At 37.3% G+C, this 24699-nt stretch overlaps 1 protein-coding gene across 6 annotated transcripts in view; it reads left to right on the forward strand.

Moving 5' to 3' along the window:
- PRRG1 (proline rich and Gla domain 1) overlaps nucleotides 1–24699 on the forward strand; it is a 131456-nt gene that overhangs the window by 15433 nt on the left and 91324 nt on the right. The window contains exons 1-2 of one of the 6 annotated variants that reach the window (XM_054544005.2): nucleotides 15535–17163; nucleotides 17633–17701. In XM_054544005.2, coding sequence (XP_054399980.1) covers nucleotides 17686–17701 — 16 coding nt within the window. In that variant the 5' untranslated portion in view covers nucleotides 15535–17163; nucleotides 17633–17685. 6 annotated transcript variants of the gene reach the window in all.

The raw sequence follows: 24699 nt of genomic DNA on the forward strand, positions 1-24699 counted from the left end.
ATTACCTCCTTTTCTCAAGCATATCTGAGAGAATGCGATCTGATTATTATTTATAGGCTCTCATCCCAAACTTATTTTAAATGCAAATCTTGAGATTAAAACCATTTTATCTTTTATCTAATATTGGATTGACTGCAATAATCATGTGATTTCATAGATTACTTTGAGAGTTTATACTGCACTGTAGGTTTAGATATCCCAGTGTCTATCTGTAGCCCATAATTAGTGAAGACAATAATATTCTCTTGAATTTTTATTGTGGTTTCATGTCTACAGAACACTCTCAAGGCTTGTGTGGATTTTTTCCCCATTCTCCATTTCTTTCTTAGCTGGATAATAGGCCACAAATTGTTTGATGAATTCCTTTTCCTGTTACTTCCCATCTTCACAAAGGTAGAGTTAACTCTCACCTCCCTCTCTGGGCCTATCCATGGTTTAATCCTTCTTGTGCTGTAGTTACTGGACTTCAACTGATGGTATTAATGTTTTTTCATGTTACATTGCCACAATGGCATGTGGTTTTGCTTCTCTTTTTTTCCATCATCACACACTTGGCAGGACCAATTTGTCTAAAACCGTATATGACTTGTCTCCAAACAGCCTTATTTAAGTCAGATGTTGTCTCTGTAAAACGTTGGCAAAGAAATCTTAAGCATTCCCTTCCTACATATAGTCATATTAAATAGAACTTTGTGAGGCATTGCATTCTTTTTATTCCAAAAATGTTTAATATAGCTCCATATGTAGTATTGACGGAAACTATGAATTCTATTAAGATGGCCAAAAGTTAATGAACTTCTGCCATGGACCCTGGTGGACTGAACAAAGGAGGACAAATGTGGGAATAAAAACAAAGACAAAAGAGTATGTTTGGAAGAAGGGGTCAGGGGCTCCTTGCTTCTGGTGAACAAGGGCCCTGAGCTTCTAGAGCCCTTCGTATTTATTGGGTAAAAGAAATAGGAAGAAGGGGTGGTTGTCGATCAGCGGCTTGATTTAGTGCAGGCCTGCATGACTGCTTTCTCCAGATGTTCCAGTAGATAACCTCAAGGAGCATGGCACCAGGAAGTGACTGCCTTCAGCATACCTTCTGGCGGCAGGTACAGATGTGAGTTTGCCCACATCCTGCATTCATGATAAACAGTTTGCTGTTTGATCATATAGCCTCCAGTGGAATGTTGAGTTGGTCATGACCCTCGGGCTTTCAGCTCCCAACAAACTTCTAGCCTCCTTTTTGGTATAGGTAAATCTTAGTTGCTATATAATAATCTATTATCTGTCTGTCTGTATCTACATTTAAAGAAATGTGATTAAAACTCATTTTGTTGGAGGTTCTCCAGCCAGCCAGGGTTAAAGCAGAGTATCTCAGAGAGCACTGACTTGATCTTATTTTATAGCTTAGGTTCTAGCACCTTCTTGGGTAGATATTTCTCATTGTAGTGCCTCTGTTGTTTTAGAACCATTGCCTTTGATTTGACCAGAAGCAACAGCATTATTTTCAGGGAGTATTACCAGACCTTAAGGGTGTCCTTCTGTGGGACCAAGAGTGTGTGGTGAGGTAGTACAAGTGCTTCCTTCACTGTGCATAGCAATATCGTCCCACAAATAGGTCCCGTGCTTCAGGAGTGCCTGTATTTTGAGGGATTAATTGCATTAGCCTTTATGGTAGGTGACAGGATATTCTGTTCCAAACTTTATGCTTACCCTACTCCACTACCACTTTCTTTTAACTAATTGAAGTCTCAGGCGAGACTTCAAAAATTTTGAAATTAAATGTTATTCTAGTACTTCTGGTTCACCGAAAATCAGGTAAGTTCAGCATATTACAGAACAGCCTTGCTGTGCAGCACTCTGACAACTTTGCACAACTTAATATAGGATATGGGGGCAATGCTTGACTGTAGTCTGACCCAAGTCTTGGTGAAATGCCCTGCAATTCTGGCTAGAGCAAGGAAGGTAAGAAGCCTGGTGAGGAGCTGCTGTGAGACAGTTTCTCATCCCTGTCGTGTAGGAAACTGCCATAATACCATTTCTCACCCATTTTCTAGTTTCAGTTGAATGCAGAACTTTTGACCTTATACCCTGTGTGGGATAAGCCTGTGAATTTTCTTGGGTTTAGTTTAGAGATGGCTCTTCAACAGCACCATGATCCATTGCTTGGACCATTTGTCATCTGTATCTTCTAGTTTGGTGTCATGATGTGAGACTAGGGACTTGGGGAACTGACACTATGCTGATTTAGCTTTTGATGTCTGTGTAAGTAATCAGTTGTCTGAATTCATCTGGGCCAAATCTCCTTTACCAGCCAAATCAATGGAAGTGTGCTAACAGCTGTATCAGTAATACTTGTGGCCCTGTTAGCCATCACATTGCTGATTTGGTAATGTTTAACTGTGTAACAAAGTGGGACTCTTACTGACCAAACACCCAGCTAGTATATGTACTATGGGATATTCCTTGAGCCTTCTACTTGTCTCTGGGCATAATGGAGCCCCCAGTTTGGCAGGTGGACAGAGGCCAGGGCTGTATATCAGAATTACTCTGAATTGCTTTTCTCACATTGTCAGCCCAAGGAAGATACCAAGACCTGCTTATTGGAAAGTCTTATTTACACAGCTAGAAGGGCCATACCAATTCTGAAGCTGCCCTCACACACACATCTACCTGAGTGTGGTAAGAAAGGAAGCATAATAACAGTGTTTGGGCCTACTCAGAATGGTGCACTTTGAATATGTGGTTGCCTCCTGCTCGTCAATCCTGTGGTCTCCTCAGTCTATGGTGTTTTGTGTTTCAAAGAAACTAAATGTTTGACCATATAAGCATCTGTAAAACATTTTCTAGTTTGGCATAATATCTGGAAAAAATAGAAGGCAACATGGAGAATAATCTCTAAAGTATACATTTTTGTAAAAAAAATGCAATACTTGATTTTGCATTATATTCTTTTCTAATATGGGCATTTAAGGCATTTTTGCCTTCTAAGCACTATTTTAACTGTGTTTATAGATTTTGATATGTATTTTTATTACTATTTAGTTCAAAATTTTGTCTATTTTCTCTTGTAATTTATTCTTTAATTCAATGATTAATTTACAATTATGTTTTTACTGTCCAAATATATAGGGTTTTCCTGGTTTTCATGTAGGTAAATTTGAGAGGAAAATGTTAACATAGCAGATCTGTGTTAACATTCAGCAGATCTCCTTCATATCTCCAAGGGAACTTGGAATCATGATTGACTCTTGACCAGCCACTGGGAATGTGGCCCTTTGGATGTCTTTTACATAAATGGTGGATTTTTTTTTTGGTACACCTGGAGCAATGGACCATGTAGGTACCTGTTTGTCAAAATTGCTTTGTACAAACATCAAGATTGATAAGGTATACCTGGTTTCTAAGTCTTGGTTATTGTGGCTGGTCCTATAGCTGGATATGCCTATATGGCCAGCCCTCTATAAAAGCTATGAATGTTGAGACTTAAATGCTCTTATGCTCTTCTTCAAACAGAGATATTCTGTATATGTTCCTATATTGTGCTGCTAGAGAGAAAGCACATATAAAAAGCCTATGTCTGACCTCTCTGGGTTCTACCCAATGCATATCTGTTTCCTGCTGCTTTTACTCTGCTCCTTTTGCTGTAATACATTTTAGCCTTGATTATAACCTAATATTGAGTCGTTCTGATGAACCTCGAACTTGAGGGTGGTCCTGGGTTCCCCAAAACTGTATTCTAATGTAATTCTATTGTGGTCAGAGAATACACTCCATATGATTCCTTTTTTTAATGTTGAGACTTGTTTCATGGCCTAGAATATGATCTTTCCTGGTAAGTACATCGCATGCCCTGAAAAGAATGTGTATTTTGGCATTACTGGATGTATTGTTCTATAAATACCAGTTATATAAAAGTAGCTAATAGAGTTCAGATCTTCTATGTTTTGCTGATTTTGTTTTTCTAGTTCAGTTAATTGCTGAGACAAGATTGTTAAAATCTCTAGTTATGATTGTGGAATTATGGATTTCTGCATTCAATTCTGACAGTTCTTGTTTCATGTATTTTAAAATGCTGTTATGGGATCCATATGCATTTGGTATGATCTTTTCTATTGAATTGACCCTTTTATCATTATTAATTGTTCCTTTTTATCTCTTATAATACATTTGGTTTTTATATTTGTCTTGTGATGGCCATTCTAGCTTTTTGCTTAACTCTTAGCAAGGTGTATCTTTTCCATCTATGTACTGTTGACACATCTGCATATTTATATTTAGAATGAATGTCTTATAAATAGTACATAGTTGCTTGGATTTTTTTATTTTTACCTTCTGACAATCTCTGCCTTTTTAATTGAAATCTAGTTCAGTAATTTTTAATATAACTGCCAATATAGTTAGGTTTAGACCTAAGATCTGTTTTTTTTTTATTTTCTACATGCCTCTTCTGTTTTTTCTTCCTCTTTTCCAGCTTTTTTTAAATCTGAAAATGTTTTCAGAATTCTATTTTATTTTTCCTATTGATACTCTAGCTATTCTTTTTTTTTGGCACTTTTTTTGATAGTGGCTGCCCTAGGGATTATAAGATACAGCCATAGCTTTCATAGTCCACTTACTTAGTTAATAATATGCTACTTCAAGTAAAATATGGAAATCTTACAAATTTCCAGGCCCACACCCCTATTCTTTTGATTGTAGTTACTACATGTAAAACAAACTCCCCTCTACTCACACAGCCCACAAGGCACTGTTATCATTTTACTTTTAAACAGTTATTTGGTTTATATAGAGGAAAAAAAGGATAAAATAGTATTTTGCATTTTCTCCACCATTTACCCTTTCTGATTCTCTTCATTCATTTTTGAGTATCCCAATTCCATCTGGTATCATTTCTCTTCTATGTAAATAACTTCTAGCATTTCTTATAGTGCAGGTTGGCCGATGACAAATGCTTTTAGTTTTATGTGAAAATATCTTTATTTCACTTTCACACTTCAGTGATATTTTTGCTGAATATAAAATTCTGGGTTAACATTTCATTTTTTCATGCTTTAAAGATGTTTTAACAGTTTTTCAGTCCTCCGGTTTTTTTAATTTAAAAATTTAATTGATGAAAATTACATAGATTTGTGTAAGATGATGTTTTAAAATTGAGCTTGTTAACATATATGCATTACCTTACATGTCATTTTTGTGGTAACATCACTTAAAATCTACTTTCTTAGCAATTTTCAAGTATACAATACATTGTTATTAACTACAGTCACCATGTTGTACAGTACATCTCTTGAATTTATTCCTCCTGTCTAACTGAAATTTTGTATCATGTGACCAACATCTCTTTGATCTTCCCCCACCCAGTTCATGATAACCACCTGGTATGGTTTGTCTGTGTCCCCACCTAAATCCCATCTTGAATTGTAGCTCCCAGGTCCCCATAGGAGGGACCTGGCGGGAGGCAACTGAATCATGAGGGTGGGTCTTTCCCATGCTGTTCTCCTGATAGTGAGTAAGTCTCACGAGATCTGATGGTTTCATTAAGGTCAATTTCCCTGCACACGCTCTCTTGCCTGCCATCATGTAAGACATCCCTTTGCACCTCCTTTGCTTTCTGCCATGATTGTGAGGCCTCCCAACCATGTGGAACTGTAAGTCCATTAAACCTCTTTTTTTTTTTTTTTTATAAATTACCCAGTCTCAGGTATGTTTTCATTAGCAGCATAAGAACAAACTAATACACTACCACTTACTCTCTGCTTCTATTAGTTCAACTTTTTTAGGTTTCATATAAATGAGATATATGATATTTAACTTTCTGTGCTTGGCTTATTTCACTTAATGCCCTTCAGGTTTATCCATGTTGCTGCAAATGACAGGAAATCCTTTCATTTTAAAGGCTGAATAGTATTCCATTGTGAGTATATACCACATTTTCTTTATCCATGTATCTGTTGAAGGATACTTAGGTTGATTCCATATCTTATCTATTGTGAACACTGCTGCAATGAACATGTGAGTTAAGATATCTCTTTGACATACTGATTTATCTTTTTTTGGATATATACCCCATAGTGGAATTGATGGCAGCAGTGGCCCACCTAGAGCAGTCACTGCCATGACACTGGCTGCAGTGGGGGAGGTACGGCCAGGGCTACTCACTCCATGGAGCCAGCAGGGGCTGGGACTAGGCAGGAGCCGTGCCCTCCCGGGCACAGCTGTAGCCACCCAAGCATGGCTGTGGACCCAGGCCTTCCTGTGCCCTTGGGGGCTGGGAGCAGGCTGGAGCCCTACCCCTCCTGGGTGCAGCTGCAACTGCCCAAGTTGTGGCTGCAGACCCAGGCCTCCCTGTGCTCCTTGGGGCCAGGAGCAGACAGGAGCACCATCCTCCCAGGAGCAGCTGTAGCTGCCCAGCCATGGCTGTGGACCCAGGAATCTCTGTACTCTCGGTGGTCTGGGAAGGCCCCCTATGCCCCTGCTGGCTCAGAAGTACCTGCTCCTGCTGCCTGGCCTTTCCCCACTCCTGGTGCCCACTCTGATCTCAGGGCAAAGTTGAGGCTGAGCCCAGGCACTGTTGCAACTGGCCAGGTGGGTGCCAACGAGCATGGGAGGTAGGTCAAGGGGGAGCTGAGGGCAGTTTGGTGCTGGCGTGCAGGCACCCCTCAGCACAAACAGCCTGGATGCCATGAACAGCGGCAGGAGGCAGACAGGCTCCTGAGTAGAAAGGGATAGGTCACCAGTGAAGCCCCACCTTCTAGTCAGGGAAGGCCTGAAGCTTGGAAGCCAGGCTGCCAGTCACACAGACTGGAGTGGGAACTTACGGTGCTTTTCCCAGCCCACCCATAGCCGCTCATGGACTAGTCAGCATGCACTTCCCCCACTCTGAAGCACATAAAAATCCCAGATTCAGCCAGACTCAAGGAAAGGATGAGATGTCCAGCTGTGGAGAGTAGCTACCCACTCCAGGGTGTCCTCTCTGCTGAGAGCTGAACACTCATCAAGACACTCTGCCTGTGGAGAGGAGCTACCCAATTCTGAGCTGTTCTGTCGCTCAGTAAAGCTCCTTTTTGCCTTGCTCGCCCTCCATTTGTCCATGTACCTCATTCTTCCTGGATAAAGGACAAGAACTTGGAACCCACCAATGGCAGGGCAAAAAGAGAGCTGTAACACAAACAGGGCTGAAACACACCCCTTGCTCACCACGTTGTAGGCAACAAGGAGAGAAGAGAGAAGGAGAGAAGAGCTGCTTCCCTTCTGGGAGCCCAGACCTAGGAGTTCCCTGAGCCAGGGCTGTGACACCCTGTTTGAGACGCTGCGGTTCCTGGCATTTCCAAGCTTCTGGGTGCTACTGTGTTCCCTGGTGGCAGCTGTGGAAGCTGCTTGCTGTACGCCTGGCCCAGCCACAGCCTTGCAGGGAGCCAGCGCCCATGCCAGCATCTGGAGTTTCCTGACCCACTGCAGCCAGCATGTCTGGCTATGAACAGAGGCTGGACCCTATACTTGCTCACAACGCTCCTCACCGCTCTACGCCTGGCTTGCCCTTGGCAGGCATGGGAGCCAGGCTGGTAGTGTGAGCCGAGTGTAGCCTGCCAGGCTGAGTGGGTGGAATGAGCTCAGCAGGCCCAAGTAAAACTCAGGCAAAGACGCCACTGGCCACAGAGGTTTCTGGCTGGTAAAGCAACACCACAAGAATCTTGTGACAGAACTGCTGGATCATATGGTAGTACGTTTTAAATTTTTTGAGGAACCTCCATTCTGTTTTCCAAAATGGCTATGCTAATTTACATTTCCACCAATAGTGCTGAAGATTTCCCTTTTCTTCATATCTTTATCAACACTTGTTGTCTTTTACCGTTTTGATAAGTGCTGTTCTAATAAGTGTGGGGTATGTCTAGTTGTGGTTTCAACTTGCATTTCCCTTGGTGATGCTGAGCATTTTTTTTATATACTTGTAGACCGTTTGTATGTCTTTGAGAAATGTCTGTCAGGTACTTTGCCCATTTTAAATTTAACTTATTTATTTTTGAGATGGAGTCTTGTTCTGTTGCCCAGGCTGGAGTGCGGTGGCACAATCTCAGCTCACTGCAACCTTTGCCTCCCAGGTTCAAGTGATTCTCCTACTTCAGCCTCCCAAGTAGTTGGGATTACAGGTACCCACCACCATGCCCAGCTAATTTTTTTGTATTTTCAATAGAGACAGGGTTTCACCATGTTGACCAGGCTGGTCTTGAACTCTTGACCTCAAGTGATCCACCTGCCTTGGCCTCCCAAAGTGCTGGGATTACAGGCATGAGCCACTGTGCCGGGCTAACTTTGCCCATTTTTAAATTGGACTATTTGTTTTCTTGCTATTGAGTTTTTTGAGTTCCTTATATATTCTGGCTATTAACTCCTTATCAGATGTATAGTTTGCAAATATTTTCTTCCATCCCATGGGTTATCTCTTCATTCTGTTTATTGTTTCCTTGGCTGTCCAGAAGCTTTTTAGTTTGATGAAATCTAATTTGTCTATTTTTGTGCTTTTGTTGCCTGTTCTTTGGTATCGTATTCAAAAAACTATTGCCCAGACCAATGTCATGGACCTTTTCCGTTATGTTTTCTACTAGTAGATTTATAGTTTCAGGTCTTACCTTTAGGTCTTTAATCCATTTTGAGTTGATTATTGTATATAGTGTGAGATAATGGTCCAGTTTCACTCTTTTGCATGTGGATATCCAGTTTTCCTATCACTATTTATTGAAGAGACTCTCCTTTTCCCATTATGTGTTCTTGGCCCCTTTTTGAAAAATCAATTGACCATTAAATGTATGGGTCTGTGTCTAGGCTCTCTATCCTGTTCTATTTGTCTGTGTGTCTGTTTTTATGCCAGCACAATGGAGTTTTGATTACTTTAGCTTTGTAGGATATTTTGAAGTCAAGTACTGTAATGTGTCAAGCTTTTTTCCCCCTCAAGGCTGCTTTGGCTATTGGGGGTCTTTTGTAGTTCAACATGAATTTTAGGATCATTTTCTCTATTTCTGTGAAAAATGTCATTGAAATTTTGATAGGGATTCCATTGAATCTATAGATTGCTTTAGGTGGCAAGGACATTTTAACAATATTAATTCCTCCATTCCATGAAAATAGTGTGTCTTTCCATTTATTCATGACTTTTCCAAATTTTTCAATGTTTTATAGTTTTCAGTGCATACAACTTTTACATCCTTGGTTACATTTATTCCTAAGTGGGGTTTCTTTTTTGGTAGCAACTATAAATGGGATTGTTTTCCTGATTTATTTTGTAGGTAGTTCATTATTAGTGTATAGCAGCACTACTAACTTTTTTATGCTGATTTTGTATCCTGTACCTGTTTTAACCAAATTTGTTCATTACTTCTAACAGTTTTTTGGTTGAGTCCTTCAGGTTTTCTCTATATAAGACCAATAGTTTAACTTTTTATTTTCTGATTTTCATTCCTTTTATTTTTTTTCTGTTGCCTAATTGCTCTTGCTAGGACTTCCGTGTTCTATTTTGAATAGAAGTTTTGAGAATGGGCATCTTTGTTCCTGATCTTAGAGGAAAAGCTTTCAACTTTTCATCACTGAGTATGCTATTAGCTGTGGGCTTGTCATATATGGCCTTTATTGTGTTAAGATACATTCTTCTGTACCTAATTTGTTGAGAGTTTATCAGGAAACAATGTTGAATTTTATCAAATGCTTTTCTGTATATATTGAGATGATCATATAGTTTTTGTCTATCATTCTGTTAATGTAGTGTGTCATATTTATAGCTTTCCGTATGTTGAATTATCCTTGTGTTCCAGGAATATATTCCATTTGATCTGGTGAATGATCTTTTAAATATGCTATTGAATTCAGTTTGCTAGTATTTTGTTGAGTATTTTTGCATTTGTGTTCACCAGGGATATTTGTCTGTAATTTTATTTTCTTTAGTGTCCATGATCCATAGTTTCTGATGAGAAGTTAAGCATTAACTGAATTGTTGTTTTGACTGTGATGTATCATTTTTCTCTTGCTGCTTTCAAGGCTCTTTCTCTTTGACTTACAGTGGTTTATTATTTACCTCAGAACGGACTTCTCTGTATTTATTCTGCTTTGAAATAATTTCGTATCTTGTATATATTCATTGCTGTCATTCATCAAGTTTGGGAAATTTTCATTTATTATTTCTTCAAATATATTTTATGTCCCATTCTATCTCCTCTTCTACTGGTATACTAAATTCGCTTATGTATGACTGTTCGATATCATCTATTAAGTTTTTGAGCTTCTGTTCAATTTGTTTCATTTTTTTCTCTGTTCTTCAACTTGTGTAATTTCTATTGATCTATCTTCGAGTTCACTTATTCCTGTCATGTCCATTTTGCTGTTAAATCCATCTAGTGATTTTTTTCATGAATTATGTTTTGTATTTTAAAATTTCCTTTTTTATTGCCTTTATTTCTCTGCTGAGGCTTCCTATTTCTCTACTGAGGTTTTCATGAATTGATAAATCCAACGCCTCTGTCATAATTGAGGTTGGTTCTGATGTTCTGCCTCATCAAACTGTGTCTTTTTACCTTTTAGTATGCTTTGTGATTTTTTTGTCAAAAGCTGGAAATGATGTATTGGGTAAAAGGAACTGAGGTGAATAGACCTTTAGTGTAAGGTTTTATGTTTATTTGGTTAGGGATTAGGCTGTGTTTAGTATTTTCTGTAGCCGTAAGTGTCAGGAAATAAAATTTCCTCTGCTGTCTTTGTTTTTTACTTCCCTGTTATATTTGAGTTCCTCTAGCAACTTTTTCTTAAGATCTGAGATATGCAATTCTTTCTGTTGTATCCCCCTGTTATTATACAGGATCCCTATTGATGTAGTAAGGTGTAGGGAGAGAAGTGTTCTATGGTCCTATGATTGGGTCTCAGTCTTTTAGTGAGCCTGTGCCCTAGACTGTGACCTTCGCAAGTGCTTCTCAGTTTTGCTTTGTTTTTCTCACCTTAGGTGAAATAGGAAGGCTAAATGGGAACAGGAATTGGGCATTTCCTTCTTTCAGGTCAGTTAAGGTCTGCTAAATCCCCAGTTGGTTATGTTCTAGTAATACAGTTGGCCCTCTGTATCCATGAGTTTCACATGCATGGATTCAACCAACCATGGATGGAAAATGTTTGGGAAAAAAAGCAATAAAGAATAACAATACAATAATACAAAATAACACAAATAAAAATTGCAGTATAGCAACTATTTACCTAGTGTTTATATTGTATGAGGTATTATAAGCAATATAGAGATGATTGAAAGTATATGGGAGGATGTGCATAGGTTATGTGCAAATATGACACCATTGTATATAAGGGAGTTGAGTATCTCTGGATTTAGGTATCCGTGGATACTCAGGAACCACTATAGTTTCACCTGAGGGCAGGCCTTGGGTAAGAAAGAGAATGTTCTTGAGTGCTTCATAAAATGGCTTTTTTTAAACTCTCCCTGCCTGAAGCCCAAAATAATTTTTCTTTTATCTTTACTGTAAGAACCTGACAGGGCTCCTGGAGCTAAAACTCACAGAAGTGGGCATGGGTCTAAGATTGGGCCTCCCTGGATTTTCTAACTCTCAAACTACACTTTATGTTTTCTTAGCCTGATACTGGTTCTGGAGTTTTCTCCTGGGCTTCTGCTTCAGAAAGTTGGATTTTCTGTATCTGCCTGTCTGTCTCTATAGTTTTGGGGGCAGTGGTTTGTCCTGTAATTGCAACCTCTAATGGATCCAGGAAGAGTTGTTGATTTTCACTTTGTTTAGCATTTTTCTTGTGAGGATAAGAGTGATAACTTTTAAGCTCCTTACATTCTGAACCAGAAAATGAAAGTCAGGTTTTCATGAATTAGAAACATGTCTATTTGCATTTCATTGATGATAACCAGTTTAAAATCTTCATGTTACTTCCAACATCTGGTTCATCATGGAGTTGGACTCGATTGATTTTTTTTTCCTGTTTATAATGTGTTCTATTTTCTTGATTCTTTGTATACTGGGTTCTTTTGAGTTATATCTTAGATATTATTAATGCTAAATTGAGGAAATTCTGGATTATGTTATTTTCACCCAGAAAGTATTGGTTCCTTTGTTTTAGTATCTAGTTTTGTTGACTGGGCTTGAACGACTAACTCTATTTCTTTTGCAGCAGCTCTTATCTTCATTCAGATCTTTTGTTTTTGGATGGGCTGCTGAAAGTCTGGACTGTATAAGCATGGTTCAGTGTTTAGTCAGAAATGTGAGTAGACAGAGCTTAAGGATCCACTCTTCAGCTCTTTGTTGTCAGTGCTCACGGTTTTCTGGGATCCTTTTTTTTTGTTTTTGTTTTTTAGGCCTGAGTGACTCATACTTTGTATCTAGTCCTGGACTAACACCATCTCCTCTCCTGCAAGTGAGTACACCAACTCCACCAGTGTATCTTTTTCTCTTCACTCACCAGTACCTTCAGGGTGGCAACTTTAGTCTCAGTTTAGAATTGTTCTTTTGCTTTGTATCTGTTACACAGGAACATGGTTCAGGGTTCAATGTGCATGAACAGAGTTTAGGAATTCCCTCCCTGGCTCTCTTCCTTCTAGTATTCCCCACTCTCATCAGCATTTACCAACTTTTCTGATTTCCTAAGACAAAAAAAAAAAGAGAGGATTTTTTTTTTCTATGTGTATCCCCTTCTCCACTAACTGTTGTTCACCACAAGGACTGCACTTAGCCCAGATTTAAGTCTCCATTCCTCCTAGCAATTGTGGGTTCCTCATCTGAATCTGTGTGTTTCTGTTCACTGTCCAGTACCTTAAGTTCATTTCTGTTTCTATTATATCCATGTTTTATAGTTATTTTCTCTCTCTCTCTCTATATATATAGATATATATATAGATATATTCTATATAATATATAATATATAGATATATTCCATATATAGATATATTCTATTATATATAGATATATTCTATTTTTTATGTATATATATTCTGTAGCAAACGACATTACTATCCTTTGTCTTATTCTCATATCTCATATCTCTTTACTATCCTTTGTCTTATTCTCATATCTCTGAGATATATATATATATGCTGAGGAGGGAGAGGATCCTATCGGTTCTGAGCTCATCATACCCAGAAATGGAAAGTTTTCAGGAATATTTCCTTGAGGGCAAAAAATCTCTGCTTTACTGAATAATCTCTTAGCAACCAGGACCATGTGTTCCTTCAGTAACTTTTGGTAAGGTAGAATCTTGTGATGTCCCATCCTCTTGATTTCCATATAACGGGGAGTAGGGGAGGGAGACATTATGGAGATAATCAGAAACCTTTGGAGGCTATGAGCAACCTATATAATCCCACCTCCCTCAGTTATACTGAAATTTGAGTAGCTTTTCACAGAATCTGGAAATTTTTTATTAACCTAGTTAGGACTTTTTTGAGCCAAATGCTCATTTCTACTGTTCTTAATACAATGCCTGCCACAAAGTTAGGTATTCAGTAAATACTAGTTGAATCTATTAATTAGGGATTCACCATAAATTACTCACCACTAATAAATTACCTACGTGTGAACGTTTTATCTCAGAAATAAGATGATTAAATAAAAATATTTGCATATTTTTCATCTTGCATTCATGTTGATACACAGCCAATATATTTCAAGTCATTTTAAATAAAAGATTAATCTGTCCATGATATACTTTGTTAGATAAAGCTATTTAAATGAATTGTTTTTGGATAAATCCTGTAATGGTGTTTTCTACTTCTTCTGTTTAACTCATTTGTTGAAAGACGATAGGGAATAGTGGACCAGGTAATTAAATAAAGTTCATGTTGTAGTTTCTGCCTCATATGATAGCCAAAGTAAATGAGATTATTAACATGAACACTTTAAAGATGTGTATCAAAATTAGGAGGCTTATAGAGATTCTCAAGTAATTAAGTGTGTAGCATAGCAAATAATGACTTTCTCTAATATTGGGGTTAAGATGTTCAGCAGAGTATGAATTATAAAATCTCCAAAATACAACTTGAAAGACTTTTGACTTTTGGCCCATTATCCTCTTGTTAATGCACGTGTAAGAGATTATGTGGGGTCTTTATGTCATTATGGCAAATTATAGGCTGTACTATAGGTGCTATTCAGTATTGGATACGAATGAGTTCCAAGTAGCTTTGTTGATCTTTCACTAAAACTAGGGATTTGGCATTGACTTATCAGTGTGATTATTGTAAAAGAGATGTAGTGTGGAACTGTTTCCTGAGATTAATCCAAGTATTCAGTATCATAATTTAGAAACTCCCTTCAGTTATCTGCCCTACGTCTCCATTTACTCAGTAATGTACGCAGACTGGGAAACCTTAAGAAGGGTTGAGACTTCTGGGTTCATTACAGAGCTGTGGGTAGCCATCTTGCTGTTGTTGACTCTAGTGACCTGTAACTACAGATCAAGCTGTATGCAGCCTTTTTCTCCTTCAGGTAAGTTGGGTTGAAATCCAGTGCTCCAAGCTGCTCTGAGGCTTTAATTGCATGAGTGAGCACTGAAAATGTGAAAAACAATTTTAGACCGGAATAGCAAGGTGAGTAAGGCCAAAGAATGTATTTTATGGATATTCATGAATGTCACCCACAGAATTCAATAATTTTTCCAGACGATTCTGAAAGATTATAATTTAATGGATGTTTGTTTTATTCTTCTGAGGACCCAGTTGAAATCCTGTTGATTCTGTAGCAGACCACATTACTATCCTTTGTCTTACTCTTATATCTCTGAGGTAGATGAATGCTTCAGAGGTAAGGTGTTGTATTTTCAAAGGACTTTTCTATGTTTCATTGTATCTGTGTGATCAGAAGGGCAGGGAGAAAGTCTGTTTTAAAATTAGCAGCATGAGATATTAGAATCCTATAATGCTTATATGAAGTTTGGTGAAATGGTTAGCCAAAGAGAATTTTCTCCTCAAACTAGTAACTAAATTGATATGTAGGAGCAGCCTTTCCTGAGTGACTTTCCTTGATAGCTAAAACTGCAGCAAGACATTTCAGAAGCAGTTTCCAAGGAAGTGAATGGATAGTGAGGTAATTTTCTCAAGTACTTGGATTCTGATTGTCTCCAGAGGTTTTGAAGCTGTTAGTTACACAATAGACGGATTTGATCTCCTAGGATCTTTGCCAGGTTCGTAATTGCACTGAGATTTTTAATGATAACAAATGACAACATGATGTCCTTCTCTTTATTCTGGGAGTGAGGTAATTTGTACATAAGAAACAAAATTAGGTTTTAGTTTGAAAGGCTTGGAGAATCAGACTTCTTTTAGGCCAGATACAGTGGTATATCTGAGAGAGAGTTATACAGCCATTGAGTTGTAATTGCTTGGTTCATTAAGGTATCCTTGAAAATCATTAGACTGTCAGCAGCATGAGGGCAGGTTTTATGTCATTTTGGTAATCATTGAGTCCTAGCACAATAGTTGACTGTGGTAAGTCCTTATTAATTTTTGTTGGAAGAATGGGAAGTATATTGAATTGCAATGTCTTTTTGCATTTTTTTTTTTTTTTTTTTTTTTTTTTAGCATGGGATTAGAGGCAGCAGTTTTGGACAGGAGGCAAGTCTTTTGGCCTTCTACTCCTGGCAGGCAAGTCTTCATTTTTTAAGACTCTCAAGTGTCACCATGTTTGTGAAGACTTCTTATCTTTTCTAGGTGCAATTGACCTGACTAGTCTTCCTATAATGTGTCCTTTACTTACTGCTTTTATAGCATCTGTGATGAGTTTATTGCATTTTTATTTGCTTCTTTCTACCATAGTAGAAAGTGCAATTATTATTCATCTGTCTATTCCTGGTATATATATTAGTAGAAAAATGTTCCACTGCAAGTAACAGTTAGCAATAATTATCGGCCAAGGAAGTTAATCTCAGAAAATAGTAAGAAATGTGTATAAAATATAGGTAGATATATTTTTAGTGCTATTTATAATGAAGAAATAGAACCATCCGAGACTAAAACCAATAAAGGACTGATTAAATAAATGATAAATATTTATATAAGGAACTATGAAGTCACAATTAAAATTTATGCATTCTCCAAATTGCCTGCCTTAAGTATATATCAGTTTGGTGAACAGAAAATATTCTTGACCCATATCATACAATAATCTGTATTCAACCCAATGTTGGTTTTGTGTTATACATAAAGTAGAAAAGGAGCAGTAAAGAGGAAAATGGGAAATTAAAATATTGTTCAAATCTACAGTGAAATAAAGGTAGTGAAGTAGGCAACTGGTTTGTTTAGACAGTCCAGGGGATTTGGTATCTTATTCATCAGTTATTGAGTGTATTCTCTGTGCCAACTAAGTGTTGGATGCTATGACAAATGCAGATAGGCCAAGTCATGGCCTCCTCCCTCAAAGAACTTGCAATCTGGGGAGAATAATACACACACAGAAAATGGGTGAGCAAACAAAAATGAGTACTACAGATTTGAATGCCATAGATATTCAGAGGACAGAGTGATTAACATCCTCCTGGGCTGATGAAGATACATTTCTAAGGAGGAGAAGAATTATACTGTCATTAACAGTGGCTTTAGGATTTAAATAAAAATGGAAGGAATATCATATTTAAATGAAGGAGAATGGTGTGAACAAAGGCATGGAAATGAGAAAGTAGACAGCATTTGCAGAGAACTAGCTTGACTCAAATTTTAAGATTCTTCTTGTAGTAGAAAAGCAAATAAAAAGGGCCAGAACTCCGAGAGCCTGTCTTAGAACCTCTGATTCATATTTGCATGCCTTTATATTTGTTGCTTTTAATTTGCAAGTTGCAAAAATGGGCATTTTAATATTAGAAAATCTACTGTAGGACATATGAAAGTAAGCTGAGAGCTGATAATTTTCCATTCTTGGTTCAATACTTTAGTGAGGACAACATTAGATTAAGAATCAGACCTGGAATGTGGTACTACAGGTTATAATAAGTAGTAGCTCTGTAACCAAACTAAGCCTTGGTTTCCTCATCTGTAAAACAGGTATGATTATTCACCTCTCTGGACTCATTGGGTTTTTAATGAGCAGATCAAGTAAAATGGTGTAAATGTGCTTGATGCAGAGCTGGGGGAGCAAGAAAAAAAATCTTCAGACAGAACTCCCTCCGTACCTCTGTTCCTGTACCTCAACTCTGATGAAAAGATATGTAAGTAGGGGAAAGAAGGGATTTACAGATAGATTTGAATCCACCTGAAAATGGAGTACTAAAGTGGTAATAGTCCAGAAAATGTTCCCTCCACCCAGTACCAGATCCTTTAGTACATTGTTTCCAGACAGTTAGACTCCAGTATAAGGTTTTGGGGATACTTTTTAGCTGTAACCATATAATAACAAACATCCTGTTTTCTTTTGGCTGATTGATCCCAGGGCTGCACTGATTCTGTAAACCAACTTGGCAGGATTTCCACAAACTGCTTCTGGGGAGTAGTAATTCTTAGAGACCCAAGGCTACCCCCAAATGAACTATACTACTTTGCCCTTAATTCTTTAGAATGGAACAATAATCAGAATTATCTTGGCCCATGGAATTGCTTATCAGCAGTTCTCTCAGGACTGCTGTTCTTTTTGGAGAAGGGCCAGTAGAGTGAGTCAGATCTTTTATGTTTTGTTTATAGAGTGGCGATCAGACATTGGTCTGAACCACCCAGTGCAATGAGTTTCCTTTGGCATGATCATTCCACTAGGTAAGCTTTCGATTGTGTCTAAGTTGTTTTAAGAAGCCATTTGAGTGGGCCAGTTTCTAAATATGTTATACAAATATAGAGTACATTGCTTCTATGCTATCTTGTCCTTGGCTGACTTATAAGAAAGAAGTTATAAGAAATTATGACATTAAATGTGTTATTGTATATACTATAAGGATGTTGAAGACATCATTCATTACATTTCTTCTTTTGAGGACACGGGATAATTTTTCTGTCTAATCTCGAAATCATAAGTAATAAAGTTTTTGGGCAACTGGTTTATTTTTATCTTGGGGATACCATAGCTCATGTAACAAATTTTTTTTTTTGGCATTGGCTACTAGGAGGTTTACCCCTTCCTTTGTCAAAATTACAGAACCTTCTATAACTGTTTTTTTTTTTTTTTTTTTTTTTTGTATACAGACCTGAATCCTGTCTTTGTCTTCTCTCTCTTATTATTGATCTTTCCCTTTGTCATGTTTTTCTCAAATGCTTATTTTTAAACTTTTATTTTATCTTCTTTTATTACATGATTTTGTGTAAATCATGTTTAATTCTTTCCAGAACAGGCCTACCTAGTGTGAAAAAGTGAATTTGATCCAGAAATATTGTTTAATTTATTGAATTGGTGTACATATTTCCTTTTTTATCATGATTTGGTGATAATCTAGGACACCAGTTAAGTGATATCCAGAAATATATAACAACTGAAATTTTATGTAAGATAATTTGTGAGGTAAAGCAACAATTGATCATATGCATATAATAACCCGTGCAATGAACAAACAAAGTATGCACAGATTATATCTTGGCCCTTTCTTCTCAAGCTTCCCTGAGTCTTCATACATTTCACCTGGAAGCCTTTCATAGGAGAGGAAACATACTCCTAAAAATATCTCACAGTTGGTGAAGGAACAGAATGGACTTGTCTGGTCGGAATCAATTATTCTACACTCACCCTTTGTGATCTAACTCTTTCACTGCCATACCATCTCCACTTCACTATAGGAAAGCTTCAATTTTTGTAGTTTATTTCAGTTAAGTATTAAGAGGCAAGCTGGTTAAATTAATTGACACATGTGAAGAGCTGATAACCCCCCTGTTTAATTTTACCAGTAGTATGCACGTGCTTGCCCCAAAGAATAAGATAGCTCTGTCTCCAGATGTCTTGATCTAGGTTTTCACACTCTTCTTCCCCAAGGAAATAATGTAGCAGTATACTAAGATATACACAGCTATGTTATTTGCAACTACAAAAATATAATCAAATCTTAAAGGCTGCATAATTTTCCAGTGTATGGATATAACAAAGTTTATTTCCAAATGGTAAAACATTTAGGAATGGTTAAATTATGGTACATGAATATAATGCAACTATTAAGAATCATGTTTATAAGAAAATTCTTATAATGTATGAATAAAAACATAGAATACAAACTGGAATAACATATGAGCTCAACTCATTAAAATATCTTTTTAATTCAATAAATTTTGCATGTCTGGTATGTGTCAAGTTTAATGATGCATATGAGGAAATAGCATCAAATAAGATATACATGATTTCTGAAAGCATTAACTAAAATAGGACATCATTACAAAATCAAGTCTCCCTTTGGGGATTGGTCATTTTTAATCTAATGTGATGAAGCTAATTTTCTAGTTCGTGGACTTTCCAGGACCCTCGTTTCATTTCTCTTCTGCCTTCTCTCTGAGAATTCATAGCACTCCAGTTCAATTAGATTGAGTTGAAGAGTTTAAAAGCAAAAGAAATCGATAATTCAAGCCTAGAATTCCACATTATTTTTAGATTTTCTTTACCTATGTAGTTAGTGTAACCCAAGAACATCACCTTCTCCCAGGAATCCATCCTTATAATTTTGTCTGGGCTACTTCTGCAGGAAAAGATACTAGTTTGCAAAGGGAAAAAGTGCTTCTGCACGTGCCTTTTAATTTTATCTTACAAACAAATCTACACTCATGCTTTTATGAGGTGTAATTCTTATTGTTATGTAGCTTTAACAATTTAATTTTTTATTGAGACAAATTTCCTTTGAATAATTTTTAATGGTATTTATAGAACATGGATCTTTACTTAGAAAGTCTTTATTGAACATGTAAATCTTATTTAAGAATTCATCTTGCAAAATATATATTCTTGAGAATTGAGGCTAACGTTTTATTATCTCTGTCAAGTCAGTATATTTTGGTTCTCCGGGTAGTTTTAATGTGATATTCTTAAACATTCACTACAGTGACATGATTTAGGAGCTAGTGATGCAACAGTATTACATGTCACAGAAATAACTGTGTCCTTCTAAGGCCTCAGAGGCATATCACATTTGTCCCAAATGCTATTTGCAACGATTTCTCAATGTCATTTTTTTGTGACATGCTTATACAGTATGACAATGTGAGAGTTAAAAATGTGAGAACCTATTTCTCTCTGGTTGAATTGTCTATATTGACCTCTTGAAGTAATTTAGTGTATCTGGCCTTATTTATTTTAAAATTAAAATACCTGAACTTCTTATATGATCACTTTTAAAACACCAGATTTTTACATTTGGAGCTAAAATTCTGTGCTGTGGTATGCCTAAGATAATACAACCAAAGCCACATTGTTTATTCTTCTACTTTTTCACTTATACATGGTGTCCATTATGCATTGATCTTGTCCAGCAAAATTAACTTTTTTAACTGATTGTTCTGCTATCTGAAGAATCTTATTAAAATTTAATCGGTAAACTAAAAATAAGCACCTAATGCCATAGTGCATTCTGGTAACTCATAAAAGAAAAAAAAAAAGAAAGTAAAGCCTAATGTAGGCTTGTGAGGTTAAAGGAAGGTTAGTATATACTTATTGGCCATTCAAGGGTATATATAAATGACCATTTTTCCTCTTTTGAGAAGTGTGATATAATGCAACCACACTTACAAGTGATATACTTTCCCATTTGCAGAATATTTACTGTTTTGCCTACTGTCACTGAACTGCCCTGAGTTATATACCACTATATAATAGGGTTAAAACTCATCTGTGTCCCTTCATTTCCATGGAAAAGACTTTCTGGACAGTGGCTAAGGCTAACATAAGATTCTTGAGCTATCTCCTATGTGTGGCTTACTTCCCACCCACCAAAATGAAGCAAAGCATGTCCAGATGCATTGTCTTCATAATGGCTTCTCTCTTTTTTGTCTCATTTCTACCTTAAGGATTCCTTCTGCCTTACTGCTGTTCTTATTTCTCTTATATTTCTAGAAGAGGCACCTAACTATATTCCTACTATTAGTTCTATCTTCCTTTTATTTTGATGACTGTTCTGTTGCTCCAAGACTCTTATTTTCACAATATCATACAGAACTCATAAGTTTAGAAAATTATGGCCTTTAGCTGATCCAAAAAGTGTTTTATGTTTAAATGGACAAAAGACTTGAAACAGGCACTTCACAAAAGATACTCAAAGGGCCAGTGTACACAAAGGTATTCATTTTCACCACTCATCAGGAAAATGCACAATGTGATACCATTACCCCCACAAGAGTAACAAAGATGAAAAAGACAATACCAAGAGTTTGTAAGAATATAGAGATATAGAATAATTGAAACTCTGCTAGGAGTATAAATTGGTAAAACCACATTGGAAAACTGTTTAGTAGTAATGAGTAGAGCTGCATATAGGCAGCATGTGACCCAGTAATTCTACTTCTACACCCAACAGAAATAGAAATATAGGCATACACCCAACAGAAATAGATATATAGTTTCATCAAAAGACATGCACAAGAATGTTAACAGCACTACTTGTAATAAACCTAAACTTGAAATAACTTAAATTTCTGTCAGTAGAATGAATAAAGAAATGGGAATATATACCTAACATGGAATCAGTAGTGAGAATGAATGAGCTACAACTATATGCAACAATATGGATGAATCTTACAAACATGATGTTGAGCAAAAGAAGCTTGATCCAAATGAGTACATACTATGATTCCATTTATATGAAATTCAAAAACACACAAAACGTGTAATAAGTCAGGGTAGTCGTTACCCTTATTAGGAAGTAGTAACTGGACAGGAAGCAGAAGGAGGGTTTCTGGGGTGCTAGTACTATTCTGCTAAGTGTCTTGATTTGGGTGCTGGTTACATGGATGGGCTCACTTTGTGAAAATTCAACAAGGTGTATACTAATGATTCATATACTTTTCTGTATGTATGAGATATATATATATTTTATATAATTTTACAAAAGAGCAATAGTATATGCTGTATTATTTATCTACCACTGCATAACAAATTACCCCAAAACTTAGCAGCTTCATGTAACAAACATTTGTTATCTCACACAGTTTCTGAGAGCAATCTAGGAGCAACTCAGCTGGGTGGTTTTGGCATAGGGTTTCTCATGAGATTGCTATCCAGGTGTAGGCTGGGGCTGCAGTCATCCAAAGGCTTGACTGGGCCTGGAGCATCTGCTTCCAAGATGGCTTCTTTTTTTTTTTGAGACGGAGTCTTGCTCTGTCGTCCAGGCTGGAGTGCAGTGGCGTGATCTAGGCTCACTGCAACCTCTGCCTACCAGGCTCAAGCGATACTCCTGCCTTAGCCTCCTGAGAAGCTGGGATTACAGATGCCTGCCACCATGCCTGGCTAATTTTTGTATTTTTAGTGGAGATGGGGTTTTGCTATGTTCGCCAAGCTTATCTTAAACTCCTGACCTCAGGTGATCCACTGGCCTTGGCCTCCCCAAAGTGCTGAGATTACAGGCGTGAGCTACTGGTGCCCAGCCTAAGATGGCTTCTTCATGTACCTGTTGAGGGATGCCTCAGTGAAAGCTCTTTGTATTGCCAGAGGCTACAAAATAACCTCACAGATAACATTTTATATATATATAATATGCTCTTACCTATGTGTTTATACATATATAACAAATGATATCATGAATACTGTTTTATAATTTTTTCTCTACTCAATACATTGTGGACATCCTTTTTTATTTTTTGATTGGCTTATCTATAGATCTATTTTATCCTTTTTCACAGAGCTCAGTTGAGGTATAATTGTCATATAATTGGCATACATACACATATTTGAAGTGTACAACTGGAGATTTTTTTTATGTATGTGTACACTCATGAATTTATCATCACAATCTAGATAATGGGCAAGTAGTCACCTGCAGAAGTTTCCTCCTGTCCCTTTGTAATCCTCTTCTTATACTTTTTAATGGCTGAAAAGCTTTATTTGCATATATAAAGTGTCTTTAAAATCCATACTTAAATTTGCTCACACATAGCTCAACCTAATATTTTGTTTAAATTGTAGAACGCTCACCTCATTTAGAGAAATAAATCAACACCCCCAACCCCAATCAAGAACCTGCTATTGTATATCATCAATGAGCCAGATTACCTAGGTAAGAATCTTAGCCTTGCCACTTTGCAGACATTATGATCCTGGGCAAATTGTTTAACCACTCTGTATCAGATTCCTTACCTGTAAAGTGGGGATAATAGTTTTATATTTAACTCATAAAATTGCAAAGATTAAAGGAATTAACACAATGATCTGATAACAAAGCACTATGTTATTATCTGCTGCTGTTATTATTCCCATGGTTTGTTAAGCTAAAAGCCTCTTTTCAGTTTCTCCTGACGATATTAAAGATATGAGTTGCTAGGACCTTGTATTCAAATAGCCTACCAGAACTTATCTCCTCTTTTTTACTCCTACTTCTCTATCACCTCCCTCTGAGCATCTTGATAAAGGTGAGGAGAAGTATGTAGCTAATCATAGGCTGTTTTAGTATTGGAGAGTTTGGTTTTAGGGACATTTCATAAGGTGAGAGATACCCAAAATAGAACACTTAAAACAATTCCAAGACCTTATCAACCAAGATGTCAAAATATGAATTACATTTCTACATTAAAAACTGTTATTGATCACTTTGATGGTAATGATTACACATGTATAATAACCTTTCCTTGAGCACATACTAAGTGTGTATTCTAGGAAAGATCCTAAGAATTAAGGTATTTATTGTCTTTATGAAGCATACTATATTAGTCCGTTCTCACATTGCTATAAAGAAATACCCAAGACTGGGTAATTTATAAACAAAAGAGGTTTAATTGGCTCACGTTTCTACAGGCTGTACAGGAAGCATGATACTGACATCTCCTTAGCTTCTGGGGAGGCCTCAGGGAACTTACAATCATGGCAGAAGGCAAAGAGCCAGTACTTTACATGGCCGGAATAGGAGGAAGAGAGAGAGGAGGGAGGTGCTACACAGTTTTAAACAATCAGATCTCAGGAGAACTCACTCACCATCACAAGAAAAGCACCAAAGTGATGGCGCTAAACCGTTAATGAGAAACTGACCCCATGATCCAATCACCTCCCACCAGGACCCACCTCCTTGATTGTGAGATTTGGGTGAGGACACAAATCCAAACCATATCATTCTGGCCCTAGCCCCCCACAAATCACATGTCCCTCTCACATTGCAGAATACAATCATACCTTCCCAATACTCCCCCAAAATCTTAAGTCATTTCAGCATTAACTCAAAAGTCCGAAGTTCAAAATCTTACCTGAAACAAGGCTAGCCCCTCCCACCAATGAGCCTGTAAAATAAAAAACTTATTTCCAAAATACAATGGGGGTATAGGCATTGGGTAATAAATCCCCTTCCAAAAGGGAGAAATCAGTCAACAGAAAGGGGCTATAGGCTCCATGCAAGTCTGAAATCCAGGAAGGTAGTCATTAAGTCTTAAACCTCCAACCTCCAAAATAATCTCCTTTGGCTCCATGGCCTAAATCCATGGCCCAGTGATACAAGGTGTGGGTTCCCAAGGCCTTGGGCAGCTCCACCCCTGTGGCTTTGTAGGGTTCAGCACCCATGGCTGCTTTCAAGGGCTGATGTTGAGTACCTTCTGCTTTTCCAGGCTGAGGGTACAAGCTGCCAGTGGGTCTGCCGTTCTGGGGTCTGGAAGATGGC

Source organism: Pongo abelii, chromosome X (assembly GCF_028885655.2).
Source record: "Pongo abelii isolate AG06213 chromosome X, NHGRI_mPonAbe1-v2.0_pri, whole genome shotgun sequence".
Classification (NCBI taxonomy): Eukaryota; Metazoa; Chordata; class Mammalia; order Primates; family Hominidae; genus Pongo; species Pongo abelii.